Source organism: Pituophis catenifer, unplaced genomic scaffold (assembly GCF_029215685.1).
Source record: "Pituophis catenifer annectens isolate HBS135680 unplaced genomic scaffold, rPitCat1.0.hap2 SCAF_3, whole genome shotgun sequence".
NCBI classification, from domain to species: domain Eukaryota; kingdom Metazoa; phylum Chordata; class Lepidosauria; order Squamata; family Colubridae; genus Pituophis; species Pituophis catenifer.
The window spans coordinates 124,783,523-124,805,929 of record NW_027256883.1 but is presented as its reverse complement, the minus strand read 5'-3'; the positions used below and the strand labels follow the sequence as shown (position 1 = coordinate 124,805,929).

The window sequence follows — 22,407 nt, the reverse complement described above, 5'->3', positions numbered from 1 at the left end:
ACAAATAAACTATATAAATGAATAATACGTTTACAGATGAGCTTATTTGTCTGCCAGAATTTCTGTGCTCCTTTTTTCCCCCATCTTCATCCTGACCTTGAAACTCCTTGCATAAGGAATAATAACCTGAGTATTCATATCAGACTTATTTTAAGTTTTTCAACTAGCTAACTAACTAGTAGAAAAATTAGGTTAGACGTATATAATTTATTAAATGTTTTTACAAATTTGTTCTAAGAAGCAAACAAAAATATTTTTTTTCATGATTCAGTCTGTAGATGGACTTATAAATGACTTTGCAAGTAAATCATCTAGCAAGTACAAAGCAGCCTATGTCTACTTCACTGATTGTAAGTATTTAAAGATTGAGAAAATAACTGATCTTCAGTTATAGCTGTTGGTGTAGATGAGACAACAGCATTTTAATTTACTGTTAAAATTGGGTAATGGTGATTAAAACGAGTATTTAATTATTTGTAGGCTGTCAGGGTGGTACTAGATTATTGGAGCTTCATGTGACATTGAAGAAATTTTATTTGGGAAATGTAAACGCTACTAGCATGAGTTGTAAGGGTTTGCACTTTAGCTTGGAACAACAGTTGTATGCAGAAGAATTTACTTTCATTTCCTGCACATATCTGCTGGCTTGGTTAGCTATTTTGATGGAATTCTCTAATGAAAAAACAGTATTGGCTACATTCTGCTATGATTAGGATATGTTTAGGTCTGACAAACCATAATATTCCAGTATGAAAATAATTGATTAAATAATTTAGTCTGCAATTTGGCCTGTTTTTGTATTTAAACTATAGGTAGTCCTTCAGTTAGGACCACAATAGAACCTGGAATTTTGTAGTCATTACAGTCATAAGTCGAGACACTATGTGACCGGACTTGATTTTACAACTATTTTTAAGACAGTTGTTAAACCTATTACCATAGTCATTAAGCAATTGATGTGTCATAAATCGAAATCCAGGTTATTGAAAGATAGTTTTTGCAAGAAAATGGCAAAGAATGTCATAAAACATGATAATGTGACCACAGTACATTGTGACTGGTCAATGCTGGTTGCCGAGTACCCAAAATGCGGACACATATTTTCAGTGGTGGTATGGTAGTCGTATCTTCAGTGATGGATGGTAAATAACTTTTTTCGAGTCCATCATAACTTCACTCATTAAGCAACTTTTTGTAAGTCAAGAACTATCTGTAGTTTGCAACTATGTATGGAATATTTTGCATAAACTCAAAGGAGCTATGGAAAAATGCAAGATATTTGCAAGAGATATTTCAGTATTTTTAACTGATAGGGTGAGGCATTTTACTTGTTGCACAAAAACTGAAAACATGATAAATATATATATATATTTCCCATTTTAGTTTGTGATGACAAACTTTTCAATAAAATGAAGTCATCTTGTTCAAAAGCTATCAGAAGATGCAAAGAAATTAATATTAACTTCATCCCTAATGAATCTCAGGTAAAGTTAATATTCGAATTCTTTATTTTATTTTTAAATGTTATATCATCCATTACAAAACATTAAATATAACTAAATTAATTGCTTTGAAGTGAGAGTGTATATTTTTGCAAGACTACAAAATAATGTAAAATTATGAAAAATATATGAAGTTACTCACATCTGTAGATCTATTTTTTTCATAAAAACACATTTTTAGTATGATACAAAATTAATTATATTTCTAAATATAATAAATGGTTTCCTTATGTTCCTTTTAGAACAGGAAGGAAGCATTGTATAGACAACATCTCTCTTCACTGGCCCTCTCCAAATTTTTCATTAGCTGAAAAACAATGGATAATTAGGGATTGGTAAATGTATTTACATAGTGGTAGAAACAGTTATTTCACTGGGCTTATTTTCAAGGCCAGCTGTATTATATTGCGGCTTTAACATGCATTTTGTTTACCAGAAAACCTAATAGAGTTTTTATGTCTATGTTTTTTTTAAACTAGAACTTCAAGAGTGGTTCTTATTTGGCATACGTATTCTTTAAATTTAATATTTGTCTATACTTATTGCAAGGAACTCAGAGTATTATATTACTATAGTTGCCACCTATTTTGTTCTCACAACAATTTTTGAGTTACAAGGGAGTGATTGACCTACAATTAACTTGTGAGATATTTCCCTGTGAATGGAATTTTAGATCCTGATTTTAGTATATGTTTCAGTTACTAAACACAAATCTCTTGACAGTGAGGAGTAATGCATTAGTGAAAATAGTATATATTCTGAAAATATTTGGCCTATGATTATCCCTAGAGTAAAATTATTGCATCGTTTACCAATATTGTAATTATGAATCAGATAAAATACAGTTAAGTGTAAAGCAATGCTGATGATAACTGAAGAATCTTTTTAAGAATCTTAGTTGTACCAAAGATGTTTTGAATATAATAACCCAACTGTAATATATCAACCAGAATGCCTTATTTGAATGCCTAGAGGCACTGAGGGTCTGGATTGGGAAGAACAAACTATGATTCAACCTTAAGAAGATTCAGCTGTTGTGGACTTTGAAACTGCTAAAGGAGGGCATCTTGGACTCATACCGTAGCTCCTGTTTTAGAAGCAGATGGCAAACATGGCTGGGAGAGTCCTGGCACAAATCCACCTTTTACATCAGTTGCACTCATTCTTGAATGAGAAGGCTCAGCTCATGTTCATTCATGCTTTAGTAACTTCCTAATTGCATTACTGTAGTGCACTCTACACAGGGCTGCCCTTGAAAGGTATTCAGAAGCTCCACCTATTCAAAATGCAGGAGTGCATACAGTCTCATGTGCATCAAGGCTCACCCACGTGATCTCACTGCTGAAGTGATGGCTGCCAGTATGCTTCTCAATTCAATTCAAAGTGCCAGTTATCACCCTTAAAATCCTGCACAGCATGGGGCTAGGTTACTTGTCTGTCTCCAGTGGTCTTAGCCTCTCATGCCAGATCTAAAAAATAGCTGTGCTCTGGATCCAAGAAATGTGCTTCCTTTGTCACAGTGCCTTTCTCCATGAAATCTATATGATCCCGATCCTATTGACCTTCCATAAGACCTGGCTTTTCTCCTCAGGTATTCATACCAGTATATTAGCAGAACGTAAGATGCATATTTTGATATTGTGAGTCCTTTGCTTGGGACCATTTATCAGGCACTTAGACTTTTCTTTAAAAACATCCATAATAGAGATTACATTAATTTACCTTTCTCTTGTACTTTTGACCTATATTTCTCCTTTACATTTGACCTATAATTCTCCTGTATTTTTGACATGTATTTCTCTGATATTTTTGACACTGTATAGACCTAACAGACTGTAACAAAACTGTTTCTTGATTTAGGTATTTACTCTTGATGTCCCAAATGCCTTCTACCGCTGTTATAGTCCCAACATAGAGAAAACAAATGATAATATAATGGAGCAAATTGCTGAGCAAATTGTTACCTTATGTGCTACTCTAGAAGAAAATCCAGGGGTCAGATATAAAAAGTAAGTCTGGAAACACTGTTTTTATACCATTGCAGGTTTATTGAGAGTTATGTTAGCTTAATAGAAATGGAATTCCATGCCTAAGCAATCTGGAAGTTAAGTATATTATTCTGGAATGTGAAAAGGAATCTTAAATTTGTTTATGCATTTGTTAAACTTCTATACCACTGCTATCAAAATCCACTGAATGTGCAGGAGAGTGAGTTTTATGGTCAAGTTATGATGTAAGTTAAAAGCTTTTTTTTTTGACTGTCAGGAAATTCAGGACTAGTTGGGGCTAGTTTGTACCAAAAGCAAAATATTGGGTGAAATTGTTAATTCAGATTCATAGGTTTCTGGTGGCATTTTATCACTTCCTAATATTTTTGTTTTCCAAGTTGTGAGGTTTTGTTTAGAAAAATGTGTCATCCTAGTCAAGTGGCTTATGAATAGTGCTTCTGTGCCTAATTCCATCCTTTCAACTGATCTGATTAACAGCAAATAGCTACAGTTAATTAGCAGAGCAGTTGACATTTACTGATAGTTCTCAACTTGTGACATTTGTTCAGCAACTATTCAAAGTTATGAATGAACAAAGGGACTTATGACCCTAGCCTGAAGTTACAGCCACTGCAGCACCTCGTGATAAAAATTCAGGCACTTAGCAGTGTACCTATGCTTATGACTGCAGGGGCGTTGCAACTCCTGCATGCTTATTCTGTCCCATCTAGGCCACCCTGCACAGTAGTACTCAGCAGTAGCAGCATTTGTCCCTGCTGCCCAGCTGACTTTCACTGCCTCAATCCATTCTCCAAGCTGGTGGCCCTTTCTCTCCGTAAGTGAGAGTTCCTTTCCGTCTGCAAGTGGGCTTCCTTTTCCCTTTGCAACCAGGCTTTTCTTACTTTTTGCAAGCAGGCATCCCTTTCTTCTGCAAGAAACCTTCTGGTTTTCCCCAGTTCTTGCAAAAATGGGATGGGTGGCTTGGAGAACAACAGGAGCAGAGGTGGGTTTCAGCAGGTTCTGACCAGTTCTGGAGAACCCGTAGCGGAAAGTTTGAGTAGTTCGGAGAACCGGTAGTAAAAATTCTAAGTCCCAGCTAATCGGGAGGAAATGGGGATTTTGCAGTAATCTTCCCTGGATTGGAGAGTGAATGGAGATTTCACAGTATCCTTCCCCTGGTATGGGGTGGGAATGGAGATTTTATAGTATCCTTCCCCTGCCACGCCCACCAAGCCATGCCCACCAAGCCACGCCCACAGAACCGGTAGTAAAAAAAATTGAAACCCACCACTGAACAGGAGCCTTGTTTTGGGGTTGCTTTAAAAGTCTCATTCCCCATATTGCATGTGCCCCATTTCTTCTGCACATTGTGAGGGCTTACAGATAAAATGGGATGCCTCCTAGGAGAAAGTAAGTAAACCTTCTTGCAGAGGGAAAGGAAAGCCGGCTTGGAGAAGAGCTCAAGGCAGTGAAGGTCAGCTGAGCAATCGTGGCAACTGGAATTGCTGCCACTTGTGCTACTATATAGAGTGACCAGCAGAGATGGGGGGAAGTGCTCCTTACTTGGGACTTTTTCCACTTGACAACCCAGGAGATAGCTTGCAAATTACAATTAGGCATGCCTGGTTTGCAGTTATTGAACAAAGCAGCCAGTCAGGTGCCTCACCACAATGATTTACGATGGTAATTCCAGGCTCAATTGTGTTCATAACTCAAGGGTTATCTATATGCACTGTAGATTTCCCCAACTGTTACCTTTCAAATAAAGTGCTACACATTTCCTAATTTAAAATTTAAATTTAAATAAGATTACAGGACTAATCTGGTACACATTGGTTTAAAGCAATCTCCAGTGCATAAATATGTAGTTTTTTGAATTTCTGCAGGACAAATTATTCTGACTACTAAGTGAATGCTCTTTTAAAGATCCATTAATCACCTAATAATGTTAAAGAGAAATACTTGCATTTTTTGTCTTTTCAGTAAGCCTTTGGATAATGCCAGCAAGCTTGCTCAGCTAGTCGAAAAAAAGCTTGAAAACTATTATAAAATTGATGAGCGAGGTCAAGTAAAGGTAAGGGGAAAGCTCAGTTTTCTCTCAAACGATAATAAATAGCTTCTTTCTCTCAATCTTACGGAGGTATAGCTGGGCAAGAAAAGTGCTATTATTGTAGCAGTTTTTATTAAATGGTTTTGAAATATACTCTTAGAAGTTTTTGCTCTTCTATCAGTGGAATGTGAAATTTACTCCTGGTTAAGAAGCTGCAAAAGAAAAAAAAAAGAAAGAAAGAAAGGAAAAACAATCAGCAGGAAAAAACATAATTGCACTGTTAAGATCACGTAACTTCTGCATATAATTGCAGTTTCAATAAAAAACTGACTTGGGGATAGCACCATTCTTTCTGTCAAATCCTATTCTCTCTGAACATTATTTTCATTAACGTGTTATGGGTGGTAAAGGAACATTTGGTTTTGCTGTCTGATGCTTCTTAATATTAGTTTCTATTGCTTTCATTTCTAGACTCAGCTTTCTCTTTGCTTGGGACAGCTATGTAGGAAAGAGGCTTAACAGTTTTAGAGAAAATTGTACATTAAATTTTAATCAGCTTTCTGTTCTTCTTTTTTCTGTATTGCCCAAAAGGTATGTCAGAGTTTCTTTGTTCTTTGTTTTAGGGCAAAACTAATTCCCAGCTGTTAATAATTGATCGTGGCTTTGACTCTGTCTCTACTGTGCTTCATGAGCTCACTTTTCAGGCAATGGCTTATGATCTGCTACCAATTGAAAATGATACATATAAGCAAGTATAACTATTTTGATCTTTATATGCTAATCACAGATTTGTAGCTTCAAACTGCAATATCTTAAAGATGCATAAGTAAATATACAATTTTATATTCAGACTCTCTTTGTCTATCAATAGTTCAATAGTTTACTTTATTGTCATTGCACATCGTACAATGAAATTAAATGCCATCTTCAGTGTACATCATACATAAGAAAACTGTAAAAATAAAACAAAAATACACATCCTTCACATTCTATACAATTGAATTGAAAACCCCTGATACTGCATTAATATTGCACTATACAGTAGAATTCAATATAGTTACTGCTCTGGGATAGAAGCTGTTTTTCAAATTATTTGTCTTTGTTTTTATTGTCCTGTATCCTGTACCATCTGCCAGATGGTAATAGTTAAAAAAAAAAAGGATGCCCAGGATGAGATGGATCTTTAAGAATGTTTTGAACTTTCTTAAGGCAGTGGGAGCTATAAAGGTCTTCCAAGGAGGGGAGAGGGCAACCAATGATCCTCTGGGCAATGATGTTAACCCTCTGTAGCCCTGTCCTATCTGCCACTGTGCAATTGGCAAACCATACACAGATGCAGTAAATTAAAATATTCTCTGTGGTGCAGCGGGAGAAGGTCACCAGCAGTTTTTCATTCAGTTGTTTCCTGAGAATCCTTTATTGTCTGAATAATATCCCAAGCAGTAAAATGCTTTATGGTGCAACCGGCCTTTTTTTCTTTCACAAAGTGGGGCTGGGGAGATCCTGGCATGCTATTTAAGATTACAAAATCCCCAGTCCCATGGAAAGTTAGCAATTTTAAAGAGTTGCAAACCTATGGTAGATTCTGCACTGGAGGCAACAGAAAATTCTCTTCCAACATGGTGAAAGAATGTTGTATGAACCCTTTAGCACAATCTGCCACAATCTGAGCATCTAACTAAGGTAGTTTGAGTCACATGGAAAACACTAAAACAAGAGCAGTATGCCAGGAAAGATGCCAAAGAGGAAAAACATTGTTCTGTAGAAGTCCATTGTTATCCCATCCAAGTTTGCCAAAAAACATGCAGATGATCCAGCGGGCTATATTTTATGGGCATATGAGGCAAAGTGGAATTTTGGCTTTTAAAGTGAATGTTATGTTTGGGGGGGAAAAACCACAAGGCATTGTATTCTAACAAAATAACTTCACTACAAATATGAAGCATGGTAATGGGAATATCATGGTTTGAGGTTGTTTTGCAGGCTTAGAATCTAGATGGCTCCTAATCATTGAGAATACAGTGCATTCTGTATCATACCAGCAAACACTACAGAGCAATGTTAGGTTATCCATCCAGAAGCAGAAATTTAAATGAAGGTGTATCGTGTGACAATGTGTGATGATCAAACTGGAAAAATGGCTAAAGCACAGGAAGTTTTGTTTTTCCTTTGGAATGGCTAAATCAGAGTTCTGGTCTTAACTCTGTTGAAATGTTGTAGCATGATCTAAAGCATATAGTTCATGCCAGACAACTCCCAAATATAAATGAGTTGCAGCAGTTCTGTAGGAGTATGCTAAGCTGCTTCCAAGTCAATGTGTGGGATTGATCAGGTGCAGGAGGTATTTCTTTCTACAAATTTCTACAAACTTTCACAGATTTGTTAAAAATCTTTTCACAGATTTTTAACAAATACAGTTAATATGTCTTAATATGTCCAATAAAGTACACTATTTTGTGTTGGTTGTTTGTTTAAGCAGGATCTCATTATCTACTGAAATTAAACAAAACTCAGATCACATTGTAGGTCACAGTATTACCCACATTGTAGGTCACAGTATTACCATTAGATTATAATCTAATTATAGATACTTGTAAAGGGTTGACTTTCTCTCACCACCATATTATCATCCATTGATTTATTGAAAAGAATGATTTAACCTATAATCGTTAAAAGTAGCTTCTAGTGCTTACTATTTAGAAAGCATGGCGGGATTTATTTCTGAGTAAAGTTGTATATAGCATATGATTAGGCTATAACATTTCAGTATCTTAATGTCTATTGCATCCCAGCAACATATGTTGCTCTATGTACTTTGTGCATATTTTCATTTTAGGCAAAAAATAGCCTATAAAGTATTTCTTGGGAATACTGTCTGCTGATTTCACTGCCAAAATGACATTATTTACAACAGACAACTGAAAACTGAACATTTGTATGTTTTATGAAATGCCATGCTTTGTGTTTTGAACTAACTTGGATTATCTATTTCTTGAGAACTTCCATATGTATTTGAATTTATTTCTCAGAATAGCCAAACATGATTTGCTTAGAGTTCAAAGAAATTTATTCCAATATATTTAGAGGACAACAGATCATGGAACATTGTTCTAGAGGGCACCTTTAATAGAAGCAATACCTTTGGTGAGAGATTTTCCTCTGTTGCATAATTTAAATTAATGATCAACAAGCCATTATGCAATTGCAGTACTAATTCAGTCTCTCTGTAAACTACTAGAATGCAAAGACTTGATTTCTTGAGAATTTCCACATGTATTTGAATTTATTTTCTGGAACAGCCAAACATGATAGCATTTTTGTTCCTAAAAGCAGCTTAAATTCATTTAAATATGTTTTTAAAATGATACCTAAACAGGCCTCAGATCTCACTGCAGAAATTCAAGAGTAAATTGTGTGAGAGTATGGCATAAGATTATGGCTTACGTAAATGTTTCCAAAGGAATCTTAGAGACACAGGGGAGTGGCTATGAACCACCTCTTTCTAAATTAGTAAAACATCAGTGTCTTTCTCCAAGATTTGCATAGCTATTGATTATTTGATCTGGGTTCTTTCTGCTGACTGGTAAAGTGACAATACATGCATCCGTGTGCAGGGGCAGCCAGGAGTAGCTTTAGAAGCAGAGGTGGATTGCTGCCGGTTCAGACCGGTTCTCCCAAACCGGTTGTTCCAATTCTGTGCAGTTCAGCCAAATTTTCAGGGCGGAAAATGCCCCAAAAAACACCCAAATACAGGTCGTTTTTGGGCCATTTTCAGGCCGCTTTTCCAGCCAAAACCGGCCTGAAAAAAGGCCTGAAATCTGTCCGAAAAATGGCCTGAAAACAGCCTTAAAAATGCCCAAAATACAGGTCGTTTTTCAGGCCGTTTTCAAGCCAAAATCAGACCTGAAAATGGCCTGAAAATGGTCCAAAAAAGCTGGCTGCGAGAGGAAGAGAAGCCAGGTGAACCGGACGCAGACATATCCCAGATCCCCTCATTCTAGAAGCAGCAACCTCGCACTCTTCTGCTAGCCCCCTTCTTTGCACAGGATCGCCCAGCAATGGAGAGGGAGAAGGGGGCGGCGTTTCTGTGCGCTCCCATTTCTGTGTGCCACTCACCCCTCAATGCTAGCGGCCGCTGCTGCCCCCTTCTCCGTCTCTCCTGCTGGGCGATCCTGTGCGAAGAAGGGGGCTAGCAGAGAGGGGAAGAGTGTGAGGTTGCTGCTTCTGGGACAAGGGGACCCGGGAAGCATCTGGGTCCAGCTTACCCAGCTTCTTTTCCTCTCACAGCCAGCTTTCCCAGTCTAGCTTGACTCAATCTCTATCTCTCTCACACACACACCTGCACGCACACAGACACACAAACAGGTTAGATCTTTCCTCCTATCCCACCGGAGACCCCTGGGTTCTCTCCCAACCCTGCCTGTCCCATACAGCTACCACCCACACAAGCGATGTAGAGTTGGCCATGCCCACTCAGTCATATGAGCCCATCCAGCCACGCCCACCCAGCCAGTCATTAGGGCAGAGAACCAGTTGTTAAAAAATTTGGAGCCCATCACTGTTTAGAAGAAACTACACGTCTCAGGGAAAAGAAGAACTACACAATTTATTTATTTTATTTATTTATTTTTATTTTATTGAATTTGTATTCCACCCTACTCCCGAAGGACTCAGGGCGGTGAACAGCCATAGAATAAAACATATAGATACAAAATTTAAAATAAACTAAAACGAATTAAATAATTTGGCTGAACAATCCTGTGCATTCATAAGAAATTACCTTGAATTTGTCCAGCCCTAATATCTGAATATCAACTATAAACAAGTGATTAGTGAGCAACTATAGCGATAAAGCAATTAGTGAGCAACTATAGCATTCAACTAGAGGAAATGCTTCAAGAGTAGTCAGTACTTTATTTAGTATTATAGCCATGAGATAACTTTTGTTAAAACTAACTTTCCATTTTCCCCTCTTGTATTTCTACTGCTTTCTGGTTGAATCAGTTTCTGTGAGTTTCTATGCATATAAAGTGTTTCGTGGCATAACTTTAGTATGCTCTGTAGTATTCCTTCAGTCTTTAATAATCTGCTTAATAGCTGGAAATGTAATGCTAAGCATGTTAGTTATAGATATATGTGAATTAAATAGTTACTCTATCAGAGTCTGCTGTGATTGCATGTGAAATTAATATTTGGATTATTTATTTATGTAAAATAGAATATTCTGTGCATAACAGGATATTAAAGAACTGAGTAGTGTCAAATTCACTGTACTAAAGGAGAAGCTAGGCACTCTAAATAAATTTATAATTGGGTTTAGGGAATCTGTGTTGCATTTCAGTTCACGCTGTTTTATATGTGTTGTTGCAACTTAATATAATTATACTTTCAGCATAAACTTTCCATATGGGATATTACCTCGACGTTTACTTAGGGACTTAGGCAAGGCTTAAAACTGCAGCACTTCATGAAAAGTGCAACTTGTTTTTTCATCAGATTCTTGATATGTATTCAAAATAAGAGCTTTGCAATACTGCTTTTCCATAATTACGAAATATCTGTGCTAAAAATATTTTGTATGTTTAACTTCATAAGTTAAAATTAATAAACTGCTTTTTAAACATAGATATAAGACCGAAGGTGCAAGTGGGAAAGAAAGGGAAGCCATTCTAGAGGAAGATGATGATCTTTGGGTAAAAATCAGGCACAGACATATTGCAGATGTGTTGGAGTAAGTGTCACTTCGTTAAAAACATTTTAAGCACAGTTATAGAATAACAGTTACATAAACCTTAATTAAAAAGTGCACATGCACTTTTTACCAGGAGTTGGGAACCCACAGTGTTCTGTAGATATATTAAAATATAAGCACCTCACAAAGTTATTTGATGGTGAAATAACCTGTCTTCCTCATTTTGTTATTTTGATCGAACTAAAAAATATTTTTCTCACCAACCTGTTTACATACATAAATGTATATTGTCTGAAACAGATTTTTTTCAGCTGGGGTTCTTCTGAATTCTAGAATTCCATGAGAAAGCACTACAGGTTATATGAAAGATCGTGAGTGAAAAAAAAAATTCTAAACCAGTGCTCACAAAAAAAATAAAATAAACATTTTCTGATCTAGTGGGAATCTTTTAAATGCCACATTTCAAGCTTCCAGAGTTCCCTGAGATTTGAAAATTATTCAGAAGTTTCTCCTGGATAAAAAGGTCAAGAAAAGCTAATCTAAAACAATGCTTGTCATTAAGCAAATAACACTTTAGACAACTGATCTATGTATATTTAATTTAATATGATTTCTTTTAAACTTTCAGAGAAATACCAAAACTTATGAAAGAAGTTTCTTCAAAAAGGAAAGCAACAGAAGGCAAAGTAAGATTTTTTTATGTTTATCTCTTTATTTTCAATCATGCTACCTCTCCAAACTCCTCTATCTTTTTAAATAGTTTAGGAATTGTCTTCAATGGTTCTTCTACAATAAATACCAAATAGTCTGCAAATGCTTGTAATTTATATCTTTCCTCTCTTATCTCCATTCCTTTAATTTCTGGATCTTGTCTAGTATTCCTGTTCAAGACTTCCAAAGTCAATATAAATAGTAAAGGCGATAGCGGACATCCTTGTCTTGTTCCTTTCTTTATATTGAAATTCTCTGTAGTCCTCACTTAAAATTGCTTTGGTAATTATGTATAAAATGCCCTTAATACTTAACTATTTTGACAAATGATTAAAATCCTTGGTAGACTTAAAGTCCATAAAATATTTACCAACAATTTTTTTACTTTATCTACAAGACAGTAACCTTACTAATTTTCTTGTACTCTGTGGTAATGTTATTTCCTGGTCTTTGGATGAAAAAATAAAGAGGACAAAAAGAAATGTTAAATATTAAATATTTGACTTGACTTTACAAATGCTTTTTTCCCAGATATCATTAAATAATCTGGCCCAACTTATGAAAAAGATGCCCTACTTTCGCAAGCAGATTACTAAGGTAAACAGAAAATTATATGACAAACTGGAAGAAAACACTGTTTTTAAAAATGTAATTAAAAAGAAAATAAATCAGCAATGAAAAAAAAAATCTCAGGGGAGGAAGTGAATGAAGAGACTGAAACTTGAAAGTATCCATTCTTCTGAGAGAAAAAAATACAAAATATTATAAATATCTATATTCAGTATTTCTATCCAGAATTATATTTATATGAAAGTAATTTATTATAAAAATCTTGTTAGCTATATTAACAATGACCAGGTTTGAATATATCCCTTATTCACTGTAAGGTTTTCCAGTGTTTTTTGTTAACTAGAGCACACTCCACACACAAATACCAAATTTGTAGTAACAAAACTGGCAGCTATCAAAGTTTTTTATGCATCAAAACTAATTGTCATATTTAATATGACTATTTTGTAAAAGTGATGAAATTTTCTTGTTAGTAGGCGGAGAAGATGAAAACCAATTTTCAGAACTGGCCAACAGTTTTAACTTATAAGATCTATATAGTTAACAGCTGAATGATTGAACTTCAATAATTCATACCATATTGGAAATTTTGACTTCTTTCTTTTTAAATCCTGATAATCATCTAAAACTGCCCAAATTATGCTGAGATAAAAGCATGGCTATAGATGTATCTGCATTAGTACACCATCCATTATGTATCAAAACCATGATTTTTAGGTAATTTTATATTTAAATTAAAAAGATTTTGTATATTTACATGGTTATTGTTGGAGCAGATCACAGTTCATTTAGTCTTGATTTTAGTCATTTAAATGCCTCTGCAAACCTCAAAGGATTGTAGAACTGTTGAGTTTCATAGATTTAATGCTTAAAATTTTGTGACACAGACCTTTCTAATTTTCTGCAGTTGTTTATATTAATCTTCATGAATTTCTATTAACAATATTCTAAATTTCATTTTAAAAAATCAATAATTTACATTATGTCATGATAATCCTAAGCATGTGTTCAGTAGAGATACATCCTTCTAGGTTCAGTAGACTTTATTTTCTTCCTGACTATTACAACTATAGTCTCAGAAATAAAAAAAGGCTTGTTCATTATACTTACAACAGTTTCTGCCTAGAATAATGTGATTGCTTTTTACTTAAATCCAAATACTATCATATCGGTTTTAGGAAATACAAGTGTCTGTCAATGATTCTTGAATTGTAAACATAATTTAGCATAATTTCAGGGAAAAAAAGCTTTTCCCCTTTCTGTTTTGCAGCAAGTTGTGCACCTTAACATAGCTGAAGATTGCATGAATAAATTTAAGAGTAATATAGAAAAGCTGTGCAAAGTGGAACAGGTATGTGAAAGCATTCAAATGTCCAGGGTTTTTTAGAGTAGACAAATCCTAGCCTAAATTAATTTTTTTATCCATCCATCCATTCATCCATCCATCAGCTGTCTCGACTTGGTCAGTTAAAAAAGAAAGATTTGGATCCATTATTAACCAAAGTATATTTTATTAAAGCCAAGTGGTTACACAGTAGCAAAGTCAGATATGAAGTTTCATGCCTCAAAGCTCCATTTAACTTTTTCCTTCTTCCTACCTTCCCCATGGTTTTCTCAAATTGTCCAATTACATTCAAACAAATTGTTTTGGTAACAGTCCCTAGCTTGTTGGGCTAGTTGATGTTGCATTCCAATCCATGACCTTAGAACACTTCCCATGGGAAGGCACCAAGAGTAATTTCAATTTCCCTTGTCCCAGTCTCCACCCTCTTCCTCCCCACAGCTCCTCCCCCCCATAATCTATGGCAGACTGGCATCTGGTGAAGTATGGCTGGCGTAGCAGGATGGCAGTCCTGACACTATGAATCTATCTAATTTTAAAACTGCCCATCTACCTCACAGAGAGATACCACTAAACTGATAATATTATAAAGGGGATCCCTACTTTTTTAAGGCAGTCTACATAGGATGAAGTACAATAGGAAGTGCTGGTTTTCTGTTTTGTCTAGCAAAACATGAGAAGATTGTTCCATCATGCCTGGAGAATTGAATAATGTTGGAGATGGGGCTCAGATACTTCTGAATGGTTTGGGGTCTAGATTCAGCCCTCAACTTTGCTTCATGGTTTACCTTAAGATGAAGTAGCACTTAACATACGTGAATGTTGACATGACTTGAGCAGTGCACTTTTTTCTAGGACAAAAATGTTGCTGCAGTCTTTTTAGCTCATGGATAATTGGAAGGGCCTTAATTGTATCAGATCCTAAACTTTTGGAAATGAAATTGCCATAGCGTCCCATTGTTAGTTTTTAATTAAGGGTAGGAAGAGAACAAGCAATATAATGGTTTGATTTATTTATAAAATAGATAAGGTGAATTCATTTCTTATAATGTACTTCAAGATTGACTAAAACTTGTTTCAATGCAACTCTGTTCTATTTGCTTCTGATATTTTCAGAATTTTTGGAACCTATTTTAGCAAAATAATCCAGTAATAGTTATATGTGTGAAATAGGACTTTCACCAAAAGTTCAAATGTGACAAGAAACTCCTCAAAATTCTGTAACTGAAATGAAGGCTTAAAAACCATTGTAATATTACACTGAAGATTATGCTAAAATTATTGCTGTATTTTCTTGTTTATAATTTAGGATTTGGCTCTTGGAACAGATGTTGAGGGACAGAAAGTAAAAGACTCAATGCGGGTTCTCCTTCCAGTACTGATTAATAAAAGCCATGATAGCTACGATAAAATAAGAGCTATTCTTCTCTATATCTTCAGCACAAATGGTAAGGTTTGCTTCATATACGGTTCAGAACCACTTCAGTTTATAATTTGATATTGAAAATATATAATAAAAATATAGATGTGGTGAAGCATTACATTTATCATATAAACCCTCTGAAAGCTATGGTTACTATTTTCTAGTGTCAGGACCTCTTAAGATAATTGCTAATTGAACATTGCTTGTTGTAGAACTGGGTTACCGGGACAAAATGTTTCTGAATGCATAAAAATAAAAACATGGCTGTGCTAGACAGTGCTTCTGCAGGTCACATCATTTTTTGAATCCTAGGATAATTTGATTTAATTGCAGTCTTAACAGAAATTGATTTGGCAATATACACTATTTAATTTGATGAGATTGCCAGGAAAGCATGAAATTGCACTATTCTCTGAAATAAAATAATACACAGGAAAATAAGTTTCCCATCCTGTTTTTCTCCAGAAAGCAATTCTATAAGATTCATTGAGCTTATCTAAAAAAAGGACTTCAGCACCATTTTGGGTGCAAATCTTCCCTTCCTCATTAGGCTACCATTTCCTAGTCCAAAATGTTCCAAATCACAACTGCAAAAGGTGCTCAGGGAGGGTGAAGAGAAATTATGAGAAATGCTATTTACTGTATTTTTCGGTGTATAAGACACACTCCACCCCCCCAAAAAAAGTGGGTGGAAATGTCTGTGCGTCTTATACAGTGAATGTTGCCGAAGCCCCACTCACCCGCCAGCCCCCACCCGCCAGCCTCTGTCTCCCAGCAATTTGCCTCCCAGCAAACAGCCTCATCAACTTCAGCACAGCCTGATATAGCACAAGCAGCTGATTGGCGGTTGGATCTGCCTCCTGGAATACCGCCTATCAGCTGTTTCATGCTGCGGGGATCGCCGCCATCACCGCCTATCCCCACTGCCTGGAACAGGCCAAAAATGGCATGCGCAGAGGCAGCCACAGGTGGCAGCGGCGATGGCTGCAGCCTGGGACAGCGATATTCCAGGAGGCAGATCCAATTGCCAATCAGCTGCTTGTGCTAAATCAGGCTTGCTGAAGCTGACCAGGCTGTTTGCTGTTCGTTGCAAGGAGGTAAATTGCTGGGAGGCAGAGGCAGATTTTTTTTTCTTGTTTTCCTCCCCAAAAGCTAGGTGCGTCTTATAGTCCGAAGCATCTTATAGTCTGAAAAATACAGTAAATGATCCTCTGTTAAAATCATTAAAATCAAAATTATTATGTTGTGAGTAGTATAACTAGGAAAAGATAATAAACACTGGCATGAGAGAAACATTCAGCATGGTATAAGTTCCTATGGCATATAAAGTTTTCACTGATGGCTTAACGCAACTTGCAATTTATTCTACACAATTGTTGATTACTAATTCAAAATGTCACATTTATCAAAAAGGAACTACCCAAGAAAATTTGGACAAGTTGATCCAAAATGTACAGATAGAAAATGACAGCAACATGATAAATAATTGGAAGTACCTTGGTGTGCCTGTCCTCACTACAGTAAGGAATACAACTGTTTTTTTCCTGAAAACTCTCTTACTTTACTTATTTTTAAAGTTCTCATATAGTACACTAGTTTCAGTTTCTCATCCTTGCAATTTTTTCTCTTCTCACTTAATTTTCCAAATTCGTCTGTCAGCAGTCATTATAATTAGAACAATTTATGAAAATTAATGACAGTGAAAGCTTGAAATACAATGAGGTATTTTTCCCCCAGAATGTAGATTAATAGCATAAAAATCTGTTGATCATATTGAATTTATAATATAAGAAAGCATTCCAAAAAGTTTTATAAAGATGGTCTCAATAACCTAATAAAAAGTTTGCATAATTATCTCAAGTTAAAATGGCTATGGAGATAAACCTCAGATGTAATGCTTATCTGAGGGCAACCAATGTATTCATAGTTGATAGGAAAGCTGAACCTACAACTATACCTGTCTCATATTACTACATTGTGCACAAACTTTTGAACTCTGAAGCTGGAATGTAAATATTTTCTTATGGAATGGAATGGAACATTAAAAGAGAAATGTTTAGTGGAATCTCAGGCTATGGTAGATAATTTAGATTTATGAAGAACAAAGCAAACAATTAGCTAAATTGCAACTTAGGAGGAGTACCTATTGTGGATTTTTGTTTGAATATCTGATTTCTTAGATGATAAAAACATTTGACTTTTTAGTCTGCAACGCAACGAAGATCATCAAGAAGGAATCGCTCTTCAGAAGGAACATTTCAGCTTTCTAGATGGACACCCATTGTTAAAGATATCATGGAGGTAACTTTTTCGTGAAGAATGCTTAAGCAGAAATTTTAAAGAGAGTATGTGAGTGTGTGTGTGTGTGTGTGTGTGTGTGTGTGTGTGTGTATTTAATGGAAAATTCCTCACTTTTAGCCATGCTGAATCCTTGGGTTACAGAAAAATGTTATTCTGCAGAATATGAAAGACTACAAATGTCCATTACTCTTTAACAAAACTTAACTAATTGTATATTTGGACATTCATACACACACACACACTTTTTTTTTTGCAGTTCTTAGCATTTGAGTAACATGCAGAAAGTACTTTCAAGAAGCCAAATAGTTTAAAAGTCCCAGAATATATTTAAATATTTAAAATACTGAAAAAGAAGTGCTTTTCTTCAAAGATTTAATAGAAAGTTATACACGTGCAAACACACACGCACACACTGAACACTAATAAATATTGCTGAAAATATACAGCATTTTTAATTCCTTAAATTGACTACATATCTAAAAGCTCTGTCTTCCTCCTAATATCAGTGTAGAAGTAGAAAATTATTTAGTTATATGAAAAGATGCTTTGTCTTGGAATAAGAACATGAAGTGATAAGTATTTGGAGATATGAAGTGATAAATATTTGGAATGTTTAACATAAATTATTGGTAACTATGAAATGTCTTTTCATTGAGAAGTGATTCATAAATGCCAACTTCTGTTCCAATCTTTTGTTAATGTATTACCCATTAATCTAAGAATTTTTTCCTATTGTATACAAGCTTTAAGTCTGGTTGCTGGTTACAGGTAGTGTGTGAATTGTATAACAGGGTCATATTTCTTTGTTTTCTAGGATGCTATAGAAAATAAATTAGATTCAAAAGAGTGGCCTTATTGTTCCCAGTGCCCAGCACCCTGGAATGGTTCAGGAGCAGTGAGGTTAGGAATTTAAATGTACTTGGCACAATTGCTCCTTGTTTTCCTGATAATTAGTTTGAACAGTTCTGTGTATTTCCCTTTACAGTGCTCGTCATAAGCCCAAAACTAGTTACTTGGATGAACGTAAGGGTGGTGCAAAGTTGATTGTGTTTGTCATTGGAGGCATTACATATTCAGAGACACGTTGTGCTTATGAAGTTTCTCAGGCATACAAGTCTTGTGAAGTTATTATTGGTAAGCCTTCTTTTAAGAATAGTTTTATTGCTTTAATATATAAAAAAGAGGGGGAAACTTTCAAAGAACAAAAGACAGAAACAATGAAAATGAAATAACATCAAATATCATACGGAAAGCCATTCTGCCTATCTTTTGAATACAGATAATTCGTGGGATATGATCATAATGGAGCCTGCCTATTATGGTCACATGACATGGCAGTCATTAGGTGAAACATCTCACTTAATGATCACCCCATCCCTGCTCTCCCTATTGAAATGTTAAATGAACGTGTGGATCATTAAGCAGAGTGCAGGGTGAATCCTGGGTAGGTGGGCAAGGCATTGGAGGCCTAGCACAGGCACAGGTCCTCTTGCCCTGGTGCCCCCAAGGCCTTTGCCACTCCCAAGATCCCCTGGCTCCACTTCCTGTGGCACTTAGCAACACAGACACATTTAGGGTTGCTTGCAGCATTCCATAGTCACATGACTCTGTTTTGCAATGGTTTGCCCCAAACCAGCATTTTGGGTTTTCGGCAAAACAGTGCCCATAACGAACAATGAGTTTGCACTTAGGACCACTGCGTTTGCTTAATAATCACGGCATTCGCACATGATTGCTGCATCTGCTTAACAGCTGTCACAAAAAACCATAAAATTAACTCTTATGATTTGTGACCATACTCTTTTTATTTCTTTACTTTACAATCTTCCCATTTTTCTGCTAAGGTAAATTCTAGAAAGGTCTAAAGCAGTGGTCCTGAACCTTTTGGGCACCAGGGACCGGTTCCGTGGAGAGAGGTTTTTCCGCAGACCGGAGGGAGAGTGGTTTCATGTTCTGCCTGCATCCCACGGATGGGGCTTTGCTTGTTTGCACAGACCCGTTTCTGGCATGCTGCGGACCGGTGCCGGTCCACAGACCTGGGGTTGGGGACCCCTGGTCTAAAGGGGTAAGACAAGGCTGGTTTATCTTGCCTTTCTTTTTCTCTCTCCCCTTCTCTTTTGTATGGTCTTTGTGCTGTTCTACCTGCCAGGTTTTTTATTGCAATTTACAAATAGCAATAGCATTTATACTTACATACTGCTCCATAATGGTTTACATCCCTCTCTAAGCGGTTTACAGAGTAACCATTTGCCCCCAACAATCTGGTCCTCATTTTACCGACCTTGGAAGGATGGAAGACTGAGTCAATCATGAATCGGTCAGGAGTTAGCCTGCAATACTGCATTCTAACCACTGCCCCACCAATGGTAGAAGCCTCTTAAAGGAAATGGGGAAAGAAATAAACTAGGAAAATCAGATATACCAAGCTGGAATTTAGGAGCAATGGTGCACAGAAGCCAATTGCATGTCTAAGCAGTCTGCCAGTTTTTCTGAACATCTAAGTCCTTACTTTTCCTGTTCACATTTAACTGCTGTGGTTACAAATGTTTGCCTTATTTCTGCATTCCTGATCTGGACTACATATGTTTCAGCTCTATATTTATACCACTGTCTTGACTGAGGATTTTCAAACTTTTTTCAGGCTGCAGAACATTAGCTAAAAGAAAAGTCCCTGGAACCTTGGTTCGAGTGGGAAAATGATAAATTGTCATGGGTGCAAATTTCTGAATGTTGCTCAATAAACTTGGACTCATTACTTTAGAAATCAAGTTTGATCTAGTGTTAAGCCATCCAGGAGACTCTTGAGTTCTAGTCCCGCCTTTGGCATGAAAGCTGTTTGGTGACGGGCCAATCACTCTCTTTCAGTTCAACCTACCTCACAGGGTTGTTTTTGTGGAGAAAATAGTAGTAGTAGTATTAGGTAAATTTGTTGCCTTGAATTATAAGCATATACTTATAAATATAATAAAGGCACACTATAAACATCAATTTAAAAAATTGCTATGAATGCCCCTGCAATTGCTTTTTCCTTACTCTTCAATGGAACTGTATCAAGTTCTTCATTTGCTTTTCTCCTGCACATTAGAAAAATCCTAATCTAATCTGCTATCAGTGATGAATATGGTAAATTAATGTTCATGAATGTGTTTTTTTTTACCAGGATCCACTCACACTGTGACACCTAAAAGACTTCTGGATGACGTAAAAGCACTTACTGTGACAAAACCAAAGGATAATGTGTATTTGAAGGATGAGTAGAAATCATAGTGAAACATTCACTTCTGCTTAATTTAACAGATAAAAAAATCATGCTATAGATATTATGGATGTAATCTAGATGGGCATAAGCATTTTAAGGTCCCCTGGTTTCACTGGAAGAAAACCATTTAACATTTTTGCAACTTCTTTTTGAAATCAGTGGGTATTTAAGAGCGTTCAGTTTGAACTGGGCTGTAATCTGTGTATATATTTTACAAATAAGTGTTATTTAGAATTGTTTTTTATAATTTGAGATTGCTGCTTTTCATTGTGGTGGGGAATGGGAAGATGGTAAAAATGAAGTGCATGCAACAGCTTGTGTTTTATATTGTGTTTGCGTTATACAGTAAATGGCCTTTTGTTGTGAAATGTTCACTGTAGAGAAGGTTCATCACTACAATATATTACATTAAGACTTGGAAAACATGTTTGTACATATGCTAATAATTTCAATAATAATGTGTACACTTTCTATCATGGAAACATGTCTGTTTCTAAATATATGGTTACAAAATGTTATTAAATTAAACTATGGAAGAAATTTAAAATATACCGGTAAATGTGTAACACAATTTCACAATTAACAGATGTAGAACTACAAAATTCTATGCAACTTCAATTTCACTGAAAACAGTTTGCAGTAAACTTACAGATATAAAGTTAACTTCTTTTCTGAGACATTTGATATAAATTATAAAATATAGGCATCTGGGATTGCATGGATCTTTTATGGTATTTGGATAAAATTCAGGTATGTAATAAACACTTTACCATAATTAAAGAACATTGGAGAATGTGTTGTCTTGTATTTCTAGAGAATGTTTAAAGACTGCAGTACAGACCAGTTGGTCTGTATTTCCCTCCCCTCTTCTTTCCTTGGAACATTGCCTCACTGGAGTCTTTCAAACAACATTCAGTATTGATTGGAGCAGGAGAAGCAGAAGGTGAAGAGTTATGCCATACAGGGGTAATTGGCAGCTTAAAGATGTTCATAATGGTACAAACTGGATTAGAATAAAAAAAACATGATTGCTTATTTAAATGATGCTATCCTTCACTAGCACAAACATTTGGGAAATACAGTTCCTAATTTGTTACCAGAATCATTGGGTAATTTATTAATTTAAAACCCATATTTTATGCCATTATGGTTTATTATTTAATAATAGAATGCTGTCTTGGCTGCTCACTGCTACTTGTTTGGATCCCTGTCCTTCCAGGCTTGCACAGGAAGTTAGTGGGATGGTGCTAATGTGAATGAGTAAGATTCTGAAACATGGCAAGTGCATTTAAGAGGCAAATATGAGTACCAGTATTGACTATCTCCATTTATGAATGTAGCTAACATATCACTTGTTAGCATAATAGTTTATTATAAAGAACCATTAACTTTTTAAGGGAACTAAAACATTTTGTGATCTGAAACAGAGTAAGATACTATGTGGTATCTAAAATGGTCCGTGAAAATAATTAGATTTATTTGGACACAGAATTTAGCTACATCAAAACCAACATGAGAAGTTTCTTTTTCCAGTAGTCTATTTTAATTTTGGATGGAATACCTCTATTC

The 22,407-nt window shown here is 35.8% G+C and overlaps 1 protein-coding gene across 3 annotated transcripts in view; it reads left to right on the top strand.

Annotated features, from left to right (window-relative positions):
* STXBP3 (syntaxin binding protein 3) overlaps positions 1–21,580 on the top strand; it is a 33,896-nt gene extending 12,316 nt beyond the window's left edge. Inside the window, exons 5-19 of one of the 3 annotated variants that reach the window (XM_070939328.1) lie at positions 272–350; positions 1,384–1,484; positions 3,363–3,511; positions 5,474–5,564; positions 6,164–6,288; positions 11,167–11,271; positions 11,861–11,918; positions 12,475–12,540; positions 13,784–13,864; positions 15,165–15,303; positions 16,692–16,798; positions 17,484–17,579; positions 18,394–18,479; positions 18,565–18,713; positions 20,740–21,580. In XM_070939328.1, the coding sequence (XP_070795429.1) occupies positions 272–350; positions 1,384–1,484; positions 3,363–3,511; positions 5,474–5,564; positions 6,164–6,288; positions 11,167–11,271; positions 11,861–11,918; positions 12,475–12,540; positions 13,784–13,864; positions 15,165–15,303; positions 16,692–16,798; positions 17,484–17,579; positions 18,394–18,479; positions 18,565–18,713; positions 20,740–20,837 (1,530 nt within the window). In that variant the 3' untranslated portion in view covers positions 20,838–21,580. The remainder of the gene's footprint in view (positions 1–271; positions 351–1,383; positions 1,485–3,362; positions 3,512–5,473; positions 5,565–6,163; positions 6,289–11,166; positions 11,272–11,860; positions 11,919–12,474; positions 12,541–13,783; positions 13,865–15,164; positions 15,304–16,691; positions 16,799–17,483; positions 17,580–18,393; positions 18,480–18,564; positions 18,714–20,739) is intronic. The other 2 variants (XM_070939330.1, XM_070939329.1) reach the window with 2 other exon arrangements.
* Positions 21,581–22,407: the final 827 nt, after the last annotated feature.